The 12,993-nt window shown below is 38.7% G+C and overlaps 2 protein-coding genes across 2 annotated transcripts in view; both read right to left on the bottom strand.

Annotated features, from left to right (window-relative positions):
- The window catches only part of b4galt2 (UDP-Gal:betaGlcNAc beta 1,4- galactosyltransferase, polypeptide 2), a 144,036-nt gene extending 139,552 nt beyond the window's left edge, over positions 1-4,484 (bottom strand). Inside the window, exon 1 of the mRNA XM_079651873.1 lies at positions 4,037-4,484. The gene's annotated coding sequence lies outside the window, so the exon portion shown is untranslated. The remainder of the gene's footprint in view (positions 1-4,036) is intronic.
- Positions 4,485-5,354: 870 nt separating this feature from the next.
- atp6v0b (ATPase H+ transporting V0 subunit b) lies at positions 5,355-12,579 on the bottom strand. Its single transcript, XM_079647304.1, has 8 exons — positions 12,301-12,579; positions 11,381-11,429; positions 10,880-10,963; positions 9,886-9,963; positions 9,415-9,484; positions 9,144-9,195; positions 7,547-7,737; positions 5,355-7,320 (listed from the first exon to the last, which is right to left on the bottom strand). The coding sequence occupies exons 1-8, from the start codon at positions 12,383-12,385 to the stop codon at positions 7,294-7,296; spliced, it is 636 nt and encodes a 211-aa protein (XP_079503430.1). The 5' UTR covers positions 12,386-12,579; the 3' UTR covers positions 5,355-7,293.
- Between the last annotated feature and the right edge of the window lie 414 nt (positions 12,580-12,993).

Raw genomic sequence — 12,993 nt, 5'->3', positions numbered from 1 at the left:
ACCAGCATGTATTTGACTGACGCAACAAAGACATCGAGCTAAAAACAGAACAAAGCAGAAAAAAGGAAAGAGGGAAGATGAAAAGACCTGAGTGGAGGGAGGCAGAACTGAAGAGAGTAAAAAGCCGAGCAATTCAGAACAAAACTTGAGTGTTCTCCGAGCTCAACCCTTCTCTGCTCAGCTCTGCCCATGCGGATATTAAATTGGCTCTCAGCTGTCTGTGATCTGAAGAAGGCTGGACTGTTTAAAAAGGTCTTGATATAACATTTCCTCTTTGCCCTTGTTTCTGCTTTCTTTCATCGAAGAACAAGTAAGCCCTGCTTTGTTTGAAAGCTTCCACTCCCAGGCGAGTTTGTTTTTGGAACTTGTTTTTCCAGACAAAATTGAGGAGAGACAGATGAAATCAATTACAGAGTGGAGAGGTGCTCGATGGCCCTCCTGATGCTAGAAAAGTATTATCACGTTATGCTTAAAGGGGCCTTATTTTACAAATTTTCAAGTTGAAATTTGTATTTTGTTCCTCTCCAGTGACATGTTTACTTGCTTTATTGTTCGAAAAGGTCTTTATTTTTCTCATACTGCCTGTGTGGCCAGTGTTTTTATGATTGTTCAACTGCTTAGAGATGTCCCGCCCCTTAGCCTATCACGCACGATGTGTTGGAGAGCTAGCCAATACAAGCGTGAGTATTACATAGCAATGTCCAATGGAGGCATTTCAGGCACGGGGTGGTGGGGAGTGTGTGGAAGAAAAACTCTCTGGAGGGAACTTTGGGATGTTAGCCTTTGCAGACCATTTACATGCATGAAAACCTATAACACACTACAAGACAGGGAAACCCCTAAAAGCATAATAGGGCCCCTTTAATGTCTTTGGAGGAATTCTCCTTCAGTGCTACGTTAAGTAAATACAACAAAGTCCTGTCTGCAGCTACACTCCATAGACTACAGTGGAAACATCATCACCTCTCTCTCTTCTTCCTCAATGTCTCGTTCCCTCTCTCGCTCTCTGATCCAGCTGCTCATTTGGCAACGGAGCAAAAAAATAAATGATGTGCTTCAGCGGAAGGAAGGCTTCACTGGGAGAAGGATTGTGGGTAGAGGGGCCGAGATGAGGATTTGGTTAGGAGTTTTAAAGACAGTTTATTTAAATGAGGATCTTCTTTTTAGCTTAAAAAATCTGTGGGACATTAGGCTTAAGGCCGCTACTGTCCAATTAGGCTTTCAATGGCTCTCGGTTTAATCTACCGGAGTCCTTGGATGTTATAAATAAATATAAATGTATGACAAATAAAGAACCTTGAACCTTATGTTTTTGTAACTCTATTTAGTTAATAGCTGGGCTTTTGGAAAGGAGTAGGTAGGGCCGGCTGGTTAGCTCAGCTTGGCACACAGATAATACAAAGAGGAAAAACCTAGCCTGGCTTTGAGATTTTATATCAATGCTTTTTATCTGGTTAAATAAAAGGTTAAATACAAATAAAATGTTCAGAAAGCAACAAAATCAGTCTTCCCGAACCTCTAAAACTCACTAATAAACTTTATTTTATTTGCCTCGATAATAACAAAAAACTAAAGCATAAATACATCAAATTGTAGATTTACAGGAGTTGACATGAGGGATTATAACTCGGCCAGGTGTAGTCATTTCCTGGAGGCTTGCCATTACAGCTTGTCAACCATTTTCCAAAATGGCAGTGCATTTTAAAACAGAACAGCCCACCTATGGGGATGGTGCGCATTTTGTGCAATTTATTATTTGTGATACGGGAGACATAATAGAAAACAAGGCTGAAAGAGAGATGAAATGGTGTGTGGCTAGATTCAAAACCATCGGCATTGTTGTTAATGATCGGCACCTTAAGCCTTCCTGAGGCACAGGGAGGGCTCGGTGGAATAGTCCTGTTTTAGGTTAAAGCTGAATGGAGCTATGCAAGGCATTTCTCTTCAAAATAACAACAATGAAAACAGTCATCTTATTAAGCAGAATACAAAAGAGTAGTATATGGTGGTGGTCATGAGTCTAAAGAAGACAAAAACTGACAAAAAGTTGAAAACAAAACACACACTTTCAGTTACTCAGGGCTGACCTGGTTAGTTCCCATGACAACAAATATCTTCCTATTAGGACTAGCTAGGTGAGGAAAAGATATGAGGCATGTGGCGAAGTGGATATAGCCTTGGTGTTGGGATCAGGGGTCACAGGTTCAAACCCCACTGCAGTCAGCATGTCGTTGTGTCCCTGGGCAAGACACTTCACCCCAAATGTTTCTCCTGTGGGGATTGTCCACAGTATTGAGTATGTAAGTTGATTCGGATAAAAGCATCTAACATGTAATGTAATATGAACCTGAGGAATCCAAGTTGATCTACAGTGCTAATCATAGTATTCACACAAGCTACATGCCACAGGCTGTGTTTTTGGCTGAAAAAAACTAAACAATTTGTAAATGCTGTCCAAGGTTATGTGTTCCAATTGTAAACAACATAATCCCACAGTCACCTTCCCTGCGTTCCCCTGATCTCCAAGTAAAGACAGGATCCCCCCACAAGCTAATACTAGTAGCGATTAGATGCTACTAAATATTTACACTGAGTACTACTGCCTGATATAGCTAAGTGAACTAACTGACAAAGCTAAGGTTGATAATATACAGTACCACCCTTAATAAGAGTAAAATAGGTCATATCAAATATATTAAACAGGGGCTGAGCAATATCGAAGTCTTATCCAATTCCTAACAATATTTCCTTATGCATTGCAGAAAAGCAGGAAGCACAATGTTGATTAGAGGGGGAGTTTTTGGCGCCCCAAAAATCACATCATTTAATGGTTTTCCGTTCAAATGAAATTAATCATGTTAAAAGGATGGATCCCTCAAATATCGTCAATGATAGTCCAATTTCAATTTCATTTCCTTCAACAGAAAAAAAAAATCAGAAACACAAAATAATAAACAAACACACCTGCCTCTGCTCTCTGATAAGCCTCAAGTCAAGCCACAGGTTTTCACAGCAGATGGCCAAAACATATTTCCGCAATATCCCCACACATGAATGAGCTTAACTGCACTGAGATATCTGCAAAACTGAAGATGTTTACTTAGACCAGATGAAACTTGGTAATTGAGAAAAAACAGCACCCGCTCAAGAGAAACCAGAAGTTGGTCCTTGAATTAAGATTGTTAGTTCAAGTGGGAAACTCCAGGCTGAATGAGATGCCCAAAATATGAATAGTTTAGAATATAAAACATGTAACATGATGAAACATTGTGTACAATACAGCATCAAAAGGCAAACTGTATGAAACACCAGAGGCCAGTCTGCCCTGGAGAACTAAGTTACATCACAAAGAGGGGTAGCTCCAGTCCACTTGCTCCTATAGCCCTGTATGGCCCTAAAGAGATGATGTGTCATAAATGAGAGCGATGTCAGATTGGATTATGGTTTAGGTACAGAGCTTCTGTGTAAACGCCTGGTTGGGTTAAGCTTCATGATGAAGAAGACCCCTCCTCCTCCTCCTCCTCTTTTACTTCTCCCTCATTTCCCCAGTGTAAGGTTGGCTGTGCACACTTTGCTCATAGTGTGCTGTGACCAGACAATAAGACAAGAGATGCTGTAGTCCATAGACTTCGAATATTTTTCTTTTAATTTGGTGAGAAACTGTGCAAGCAAATTCAAAGAGATGTGGTGAGAAAAAGGGAAATTGGATTTTAAATCTCTGAATTAAACCGATATTGCATGGCTGAATATTCCCCCCCAGCATCTGTACGCTGGCTCATTTACAGTAGAGGAGCAGTGCAGGGAGCAGCGGAGCTTAGCATGGCGGGTGGAAAGATGCTGCTAGTTCATCAACTGTGAATGATAACAAAAGGAGATAGTGGGCAGTGCATGCGAGAATATTCCCATAATATTCAAAGCTTGAATAAAAACATAAGATTGCAGGATAAATACATGCAGGTTAAAAGGAAACAAAGGAAAAGCGTGGATGCGATGCCCAGAGAAACAATGCATCCCAGAAAGCACATATAGTACCTACCTTAATGTTGTCAAGAGGACACTTTTATCTGTGCATCTTCTTTACTGGAGCCCACTGATTCCATTCACATCAGCCGAAGAGAAAAAATTAAAATAAAACTGTCAATGAGCATTTTGTTGTCAGGCGTGTTTGTAAAAAAGAAAAAGAAAACACTGAAAGCTCGAGGCTCAGCCCAGCTCGCTATGCTAGTGAGAACTATATTCTTCTTGTTTCCACAGACAGGCTATAATGTCTGTTCTTCATCAGAAAAGACAGCCTCATGTTGTGTAGCATAATTTACGTTAGCCATAAACGGCTATACCGTAACGATATTTCTACCGCAAACCGGGGAGTAGTGGAGATATGCTATGTTCACGATTTTCCGTCATCTCGCTGTGTTTTGGTGAGGATGGTAAGAAAGCAAAGAAAAAGGATGCTCTCAGTCTGAGGCAGTGAGCAGGTCCCTCGCTCCTGCTTTCTACGGAAGCCCAGATGCGTTCGCTTTTCTTTCTGCTTGTCTGATGGAAAGGAACCAGGTCATTTTTTGACAACCTATTTTTACTCTGAAATCCACACGAAATAAATAATAAGAACATATATCTAATTTCTTTAAAAATACACATTTTTTATTGCATTTCATACCGGATGTTAGATAGTTAACATTTTTAAATATGCAATTTAAGGGTTTTGTTTAGCCCACAATGGACTTTTATTCGTGTTTTAAAGGATATTATCCAGATGTTATAGTAGAGTAAGTCATAATGCAAAATAAAAATATTACGCAAAATAATTCAACCTTATATTTTTAGTTTGTCTTTTGTGTAAAACCATAATTTAAAAGATGTCTATGACATTTGGATTTGCTTCCCATTTAGTTAATCAAGTTCATTTCTGATCTGCCTTCACTTAGACACGCCATTAGTCACCCTTGAAGTGGTTCTGAAACAACTGGCATCTCAAAACGTATTCACAAATAGTCCCTTTATTGCTGTGATAAGATAGGCATAACAATCATTTTGAGAATGAGTAATGATATACTGATGCTAGTCTGCTTGATTCAATTTCACAGTTTAATCGAGGTTAAAAGCAAATCAACAAATTAATATTATGTTGAATAATAACAGGGGATGTGAGCTAAATTGTTTTCTAAGATGAGTTTCAGTGCACAGCAGCAGATTAATCAGGACATATGTTTTGGTACTCTGCTCCATCTAGTGGAGGCATGCAAACATTACAGCTCACATTTTAAAGGAGTACAGTACACAGCACTGTTTATGAATACTGGACACTTGGTTATACAGTAGCTATAGGACTGATCACAAATTAGAAACAAAACATCTTGATTGGACCATTTTATTTTCTCAGTGACATTTATGAAGCCAGAAGGAAGATTTGTTCTTTTATTATCATACACAATGTCAAAAACAATGACTTTATTTTCTGCTCACCATCACATCAACATAATGCACACACGGTACCAACTACACTCACTGAAAGCCTGGGGGTTGGTACAGGGCCTGGTTCACCAAAGGAATGCTATACTAACATCTCAAATCCATCATCAGGGCAAAGACAATCCTTCTGCTTTGACGCCTTTGGGAGGGCAGGCCAAGATATGAGACAATCCAGTTTCCCAACGTTAGGATTCAGAGGGGGATAATTACAGGAAAGATTTGAGACCATTTCGAATAATCCACAGTCTGTCATCTATCTGAATGGAATGATGCATCAAGAAAATAAAGTGTTACCTAACGAGAACCCTTTTTTACAAGTCAATGGGAAACAGCTTAACACTGCACAGCTTGCGTGATGTACATGAGAACTTCAGTGACAGATGTATTGATGGCTTAGTTGTGCTGCAGCATGGTTCTTATTTGGTCATTCAAATTGCATTGTACTCCCAAGCAAGACTCAGCTTTGCACAAATGAAGCTACTTTAATAAGGAATGTATGATTTGGGAACACGGACTAGAACAGACATGTTAAGAAAAGACAAAACAAGACCTTTCAATACAAATAAACAAGTGTGAAGGTTTGTAGAATGCAATTTCTGTGTGAAATAAGTATACCTACAAATCTGTAGATGTAAAGTTTATTTTGCCTCCATAGCTTTGGGTGCCAGACCTCCTGAGAAAATCAAAGTCAGAGAAGCTTTCTGTACAAAACATGTCCTCTGAAGAACTCGAGTAAACTGGTGGTCCTCTCTAGAATGAATTCCTCTTTGCTGGCTAAGATAATAGAAGTTGAATCGGGACATGAGACTCAGATGGCAATTTTTGTTCAGTTACCTTCGCCTTCCCCCAAGTAAAGTTTATTTCTAATTTCATCCTTTTAAAAATGACAGAAAAAGGAACCTTATTAAAACTAGCACACTCTGGGGAACAAGGAAGTTATAGCACGCAGATATGTTCAGGAGACTCATGGATCCAAATGAAGACATCTAAGCTCCAAAACATTTTGGGGAACTGACTGACAGGATGACATATTTAGAGCAGGGCTGCGGCTTGGCTGTCATCTTACTATATTAAGCCTCTCTTGGAGCATTCTTCAGTGACCATACTAAAGATTTCAGATCAGTACTCCAATTCAAAACTTCCGATTCTGTCACTTCTACAGTGAGACCTGACAAATACTGTATTTGGGCCACTGTGTAGATTAAGGACCACTTGCTTATTATTACCAAAGAACAGTTAGAAAAACAGAACAAAAAGGACAAACCAGGCTACAGTAATATACACACAATGGTAAACACCCTCATGCTTCACAGGAAAAAATGAAAGATCACATGTCCAGCATACACACACGCACGCGCACACACACAAATATTTTCAAATACGCTGGTGTCATTTTTAACTCATTATTCATCTAAGAGTGGTCCGAGATAAAGGACGTCAGGAAAATGCCCCAACTTCAATATAATAAGGCTGCAAGTTGTATTTACAGCGGTCAGGTCTACAGACAGGCTGATGTTAGTGGATGTCAAATCTACTCATCAAGCTGAAGTGAAGGAGGGATACAGGGACTCATTTACATCAAGAAATGCACAGAAAAATGTACACTGGCATCTCGAGATTTTCTCCTTCACTTTTCCTATTCAACATTGATGTTTCTCTCAAGACGAGACAGTCGGTTGTGGACGTACCACTCTTGCATAAATGATGGTTAAAAACAATACCAGGCAAATAGAGACATTTAAATAATTTACGACGTATTTACACAATAATCCATCTTATTTTCCAGCAGTGTCATTTCATCTTCTCAGCGTGGGAGTGCATCCTCTAGTCACCCATCTTTACTTTCGATGTCTGAGGGAGAAAAAAGAAAACAGTTGTTAAAATTTGAAATAAAGAAAGATCCACATATTATAGATCCAGTTAGACTTTGCAATGACACTTCTCAGAGCTCTGCAGCAATGGTCAATAACAAAAGCCTATAGCTGCAAACAAAAGCCGTGGATAGCTTCCTCTGCTAAGAAGAAGAAGACAGATAATGAAGGCGTGGTAAAAAGAAGCAGCCGTCTGGCTCATTCACCTGCAGAATGGCTACAATGACACCAAACAGGCCAATTGCACTGCCAAAGATTTCCACAATGAGGATCTTCACAAAGAGGCTGCCGTTCTGGGCGTCAGCCAGCGCTGCTCCGCTGCCCACGATGCCAACACAGATGCCACAGAAGAGGTTGGAGAAGCCCACAGTCAGACCGGCTCCGAACATAGAGTAACCTGGTGGGACGCAAATCGAATGAGTCAGAAACCTTTGTGAGAAAGAAAGAATAAGTACTTTATAGATAGAATAGAATCCTTTATAGTCATTATACAGGTACAATGAGATGAGTAGAGCTACTACTTTTTTTTAAGGTCAATCAAAAAAACAAAAACCAACAAGAGACGTACACACTCCTGAGTGTGTACGTCTCTTTCCTCAATTACTTAACAATGTTCTCCATAAGCACTAGCATTGGCTATTCTTCCAGTAGTCTACACACATACATTCAAACACATTTATGTCATCCTTGGGTTTATATAAATTAGGGCTGTCAAACGATTACAACTTTTAATCAGATTAATCACAGCTTAAAAATGAATTAATCATGATTCTTTATGTATATTGTTGTGGGAATGGAAAGATAAATGAAAGAAGGCAGATACATCCATTTAACATACAGTATGTATGTATGTATGTTTATTATAACATTGTTCTGTGTGTCAAAATGAAAGACAGCCCACACACCTATCAATCATCAAACCGTGGGGTCTTATTTCATTAAGTGTAGATTTCTATCAACACGTAATGTTGTATCGATGTATATAGAATGTACTACAGCAAAAGTATTCTCCGTCAGGACTTCCTGCAACAACACCACGCCGTTATGGTGATTCTGATTGGCCAGAAGACATTATCAAAGATGTTCTATTGAGAAGACGATCACTACGTGACAAAAGTTTTCAAAACCGTTTCTAGTCTTCGGTATTTCCAGACAAGTGGCTACTGAAATCAATCTTACTAACTGCTGTCTGTGCAATTTACTCGGCGCGAGTTGGCGGACTTTATTTTGCTTACTTTAACATCATTTTTCAAGGTGGGGCTAAGCCATTTCTTGGTATGGCTGTAGCCTACCCCAGCGCTGCCACTGGTGGGATGTATGGGGCGGGCCATTCTGCACATGCGTTAAATGCGTTAAATATTTTAACGAAATTAATTCAAAAAATTAATTACCGCCGTTAACGCAATAATTTTGACAGCATTAATATAAATGTAAGTGTATACAAAAAAAACACAACTATAAATAAATCCCACAATATTTCATAGCATAGTTTCTTATTCTTCATTAAAAAAAAAAAGTTGTTCATAATTAACATAATATACTTCTCTCAATGACATCCCTGTCAGGTTTGGAGAAATAGATTTAATTTAATTTAAAAGAAACTTGTTCTGATGTCTTCAAATGTCTGGAAGGGCAATTTTTATTAAAAAAGTAGTACTACCGTATTTTTAAGCCTAATATTTTATGAGTGAAAATGCATTTGGGGTCTATAGGAATTTTAAAGATTCGCCCAAAACCCAACATTTTTTGAGAGGATTTTTCATTTATGTGTTGCTTTCAGTAGCTTTCGTTCTGTTTTCTTACCAGCCTGGTAGTTCCTTGCCCCAATGGTCTCAGGAGTTGTTCCGCTGAAGCTCTATAAGATGAAAGAGATTCTTTTTTAGAGCCATAGAGAAAACATCCTCGCACTGTTGTTGAAATTATATTAAACTTCTTAATGTCACCATATGTATAATTATTTAATTCAGGCGGTGCCATGTCATGTACAGGCTCCTGTCTTAAATACCCTCTAGACGCAAAATAGATACATTCACATTGTTCTTCATCAGGAACAAGAAAAACAGGTAATGCTTACCTCCGCCATGTTGCTGATTACAATTGCCATGATGATCCCATAGATTGCTACAGCTTCACAGAAGATGATGCTAGAGGGAGAAATACAAAAATAAACAAAGAGTGAGAAATAATTCATTCTTTTAGATTGCAAATGGTTCTCGCAAGTAACCATAAAATGACATAATTGACTGGCTAGCCGCTAGCCTGAAAGTCACTTATCGATGCTAGTCATAGTTTTGCGATGGCCAATAAAAGTTTTCCTGATGTTGCTGTTACTTAAAGTCTTATTAGCACAGTGCAATTATGTAGCTCCCCTACACTTGTTCAAAGCTGCACTTCTAATTTGAGAAGTTACAGATATAAAAACATCAGACTGTATATTTAAGCTCTTGATTCAGAATGCACTGGGTCATTTTACGCTGCTTATCCATTAGGTATCAAAAAGCAAAGAAGGCTGGAAGGAGTGTTTTTTGTTCTTGAATGAACCTACCTGACCAAATTCTTGGTTTTAATTCGTGGAGCCTTGACACCACCACCAATGATGCTTGAGCCGGTGATGTAGATCCCCCTTGAAAACAAACACGATAATCAGATAATAATCACACATACAACATGACCAGTGTGAAAATGACAACAATTGGCAGATCCAAAAATAATGTATAAAAGTCAGACTGAGGAAAATGTTAGCTCTTCTGGTTCCACAACATTGGCTTGAATGTGCCCTTATCTGCAGCTGTACAGCCAGTTCTGCATCAGAGGAAGTCCTTTGGAGAGCTCTCTGACTGGCTGCTCATGCTGGTGAATCAATGATTTCCCCCATTTAGTGGCAGCTTCTCCACACTTTTCTCCCATGATTTATTTCCATCCACAAGCAGAGGAATAAGGTTTTGAAAGCAGCAATGCAAAGCAAAGCCAACAATGTCACTATCACATTGGAGTAAAACAAAATATATATTATAATCGTTAATTTGTAAAACAATGGCTATTTTGTTACTCTGCGATGTTTATTCGAGGAAAGGAATCCTACATTTAAGTGTACATGCACCTCAGCCCTCAGTTGTGCGTTCAACAGCCACTTTTAATAGAAGATGTAAGGTGGTGTGAGGCTATGGACCAGTCAAGCTTCAGTGGTAGTTCTTTAAAGTCTTTAATATTTATCACACCACCCTTGAAGTCAATGTAAAAAGGAACATCACATGTGTTTTGTTATACCTGATAGTATAGCTAATTATCAAGCTCAACACCAACCTGAGAGACTAAAAAAGCTCCAATCTCCATCCGAAAGATTCTCAAAAGTGTTCCTATGTTGCAAAATCTAAGATTTTCCAGTTCCACATTTCCACATGATGATACTTGAGTGTTTCAAGAAAGAGGAAACTATGTTATAATAGGCCAGAGCATTCTAGGCCTTAAAACACCACCACCTCTGGCTAACTTAAGAAATAACTATTTAAACTTTAGAGTTTGTTGTGTTAGCTACTCACCAGGCTGCTCCCACCACAGACAGAGAGATGGCCAAGCCAATGCCCAGATTGGCCCACATGAAAGGAGAAGTCTCTGTGAGGAACCTGAAGTAGAGACGTACAGATGATGAAGACAATACTTTATACGCAAAATTGTAAAGCAGAAAAATACTAATGCTTGGTTTGAGGACAATTCATTCTGATCTGAATTTTATACTTGCATATAATTAAAACAACTACATTTTACGTCACGTGAAGGAAAGTGCCAACCTCACAAAGACAAGATACAATGAATTGCAACAGTAATGTGCTATGTTAAACAGCCATAAACTGGTATTTGTTATGAGGAACAATCATAGTATTATTGCACTTAAGCAAAAGTCCAGGAAGTTATGTTACCATAACACTTTTCGTTTCTACTTTTCAGGATAGGCTCATGCAACTAAATAAAATGACTAAGAGTATTTGATCCTTGTTCAGAAATGTCTAGTGATTATAATGCTTGAATCCAATATTGCTTACCATGCCACATCAAAGCGGAATCCAAGGTCAAATATGGTATAGCAGGTACCTATGGAAAAAATAAATGTATTAAATTAGATGAGAAAGTGTTAAAAGGGTCATTCAGATGCATATTTATAAGTATGTTTGGCTTTAAGTGTAGAGTTCAGCCCTTAAGGAGAGACATTTACAGTATGTTACTGCTTTAATAGACGTTGTGTTCCTGAACAACGTGTAAATGTCACATGTATGTGCTAAAGAAATGGATAGAAGTTGTTGCTTTAGTGTGATAGCTCACTCTCACGTGAACATTGCTGCAGTTCCTGTTCAGTCAGCTGTTAGAGGAACAGCTAGCCAGCTAACGTTAGCTTAGCCAAATGTACCAACATAAACCATTAAAAGAACAACCCGGGATTTCATTAAAACTCCCACTAGCAAAAGTCTTCATCTAGTCAACATACATAGTAAACAATGTTTTCCAATGTGTAAACGTGTGACATTTCTGCTGCATACCTTAACGCTAGCTATGAGCTACCTGTCATTAGCTTTAAATACATGCTAACGGCTAACTAGGATGCACGATCCGGTGTCTTGTGTTAAATAATAGCTATAATACATGTCAAAACACTCAGCAACAAGGTCTTTTTTACCGTCTTCGGGGTATTATTACCAGCATGTATGAATATTATTGTTCCCCAACATTAACAATTTTCGCTCTCAAGAGAAGCTAGCAAACAAAATGGAAACAGCCGCAAACACTCTTGTCCCATGGTTTAGACAGGTCCCATTTTATAGCTGTCAAACACGATCAAAACGGGCTTTGCCGTGAATAAAGACATGCTGATATGGCTGGTATTGTTGCATTTGATTAGGAAACAGAATATTTAATTCATTGAGTCCAATATTCTGACAATTTCTTGAAGGAAAACATATAATCTTACCGACGATTAGTATGGTGCTCCAGAAGGCCACAGTGACCCCCGTATACAGAATAGCGTGTCCGTTCATCATGCACTCTAGCAGCATCTACCCGTTGCTTTAACCTGCAGGATCAGAGAGATATCCTCGGCTCAAAGATACAATTTGAAGCCAGAAAAGTTAAGCGAACGAAATAATACTGTTTGAAGAATCACTATGAGTCGATGGAGGAGACACAGCATCAAAAGGAGAAGCTGGATGATGTCAGGTGATCCAGCTTGAGAAGCATGTGACCGGAGCATAGTGGGCTGTGTCCGGTTATCATTTCTCCTCAGTAAAAAAACGATTTCTCAGTGACAGCGTTAATTTAAATGTTTATTTATTCTTTGTATTTTAAAATAAACAGTATTACAACTTTATGTTAGGATACAATGCACCAATCTTGACATAGAATAAAGAATAATAGAAGTCCTATTACTCTACGTCCTATGAGCAGCACATGTAATGGACGCTAGATGTCCTCATTGACTTGGTGTATCAGTCACGAGACTCACGAATACAGCATATACAAAAAGACAGATATGTTTTTTTTAGATCCCTGTTAAACATTAACATAACGACTTAAAATAGGACTAATTATTACACAAATATAAACTCATTAAATCTGCCCCAATTTACTCAAGCAAGGGCTCTATCAAGGACACGGTGGAGGCCCT

This window comes from Notothenia rossii (assembly GCF_949606895.1).
Source record: "Notothenia rossii genome assembly, chromosome: 9".
Classification (NCBI taxonomy): Eukaryota; Metazoa; Chordata; class Actinopteri; order Perciformes; family Nototheniidae; genus Notothenia; species Notothenia rossii.
This window is presented reverse-complemented; position numbering and strand designations above follow the sequence as displayed.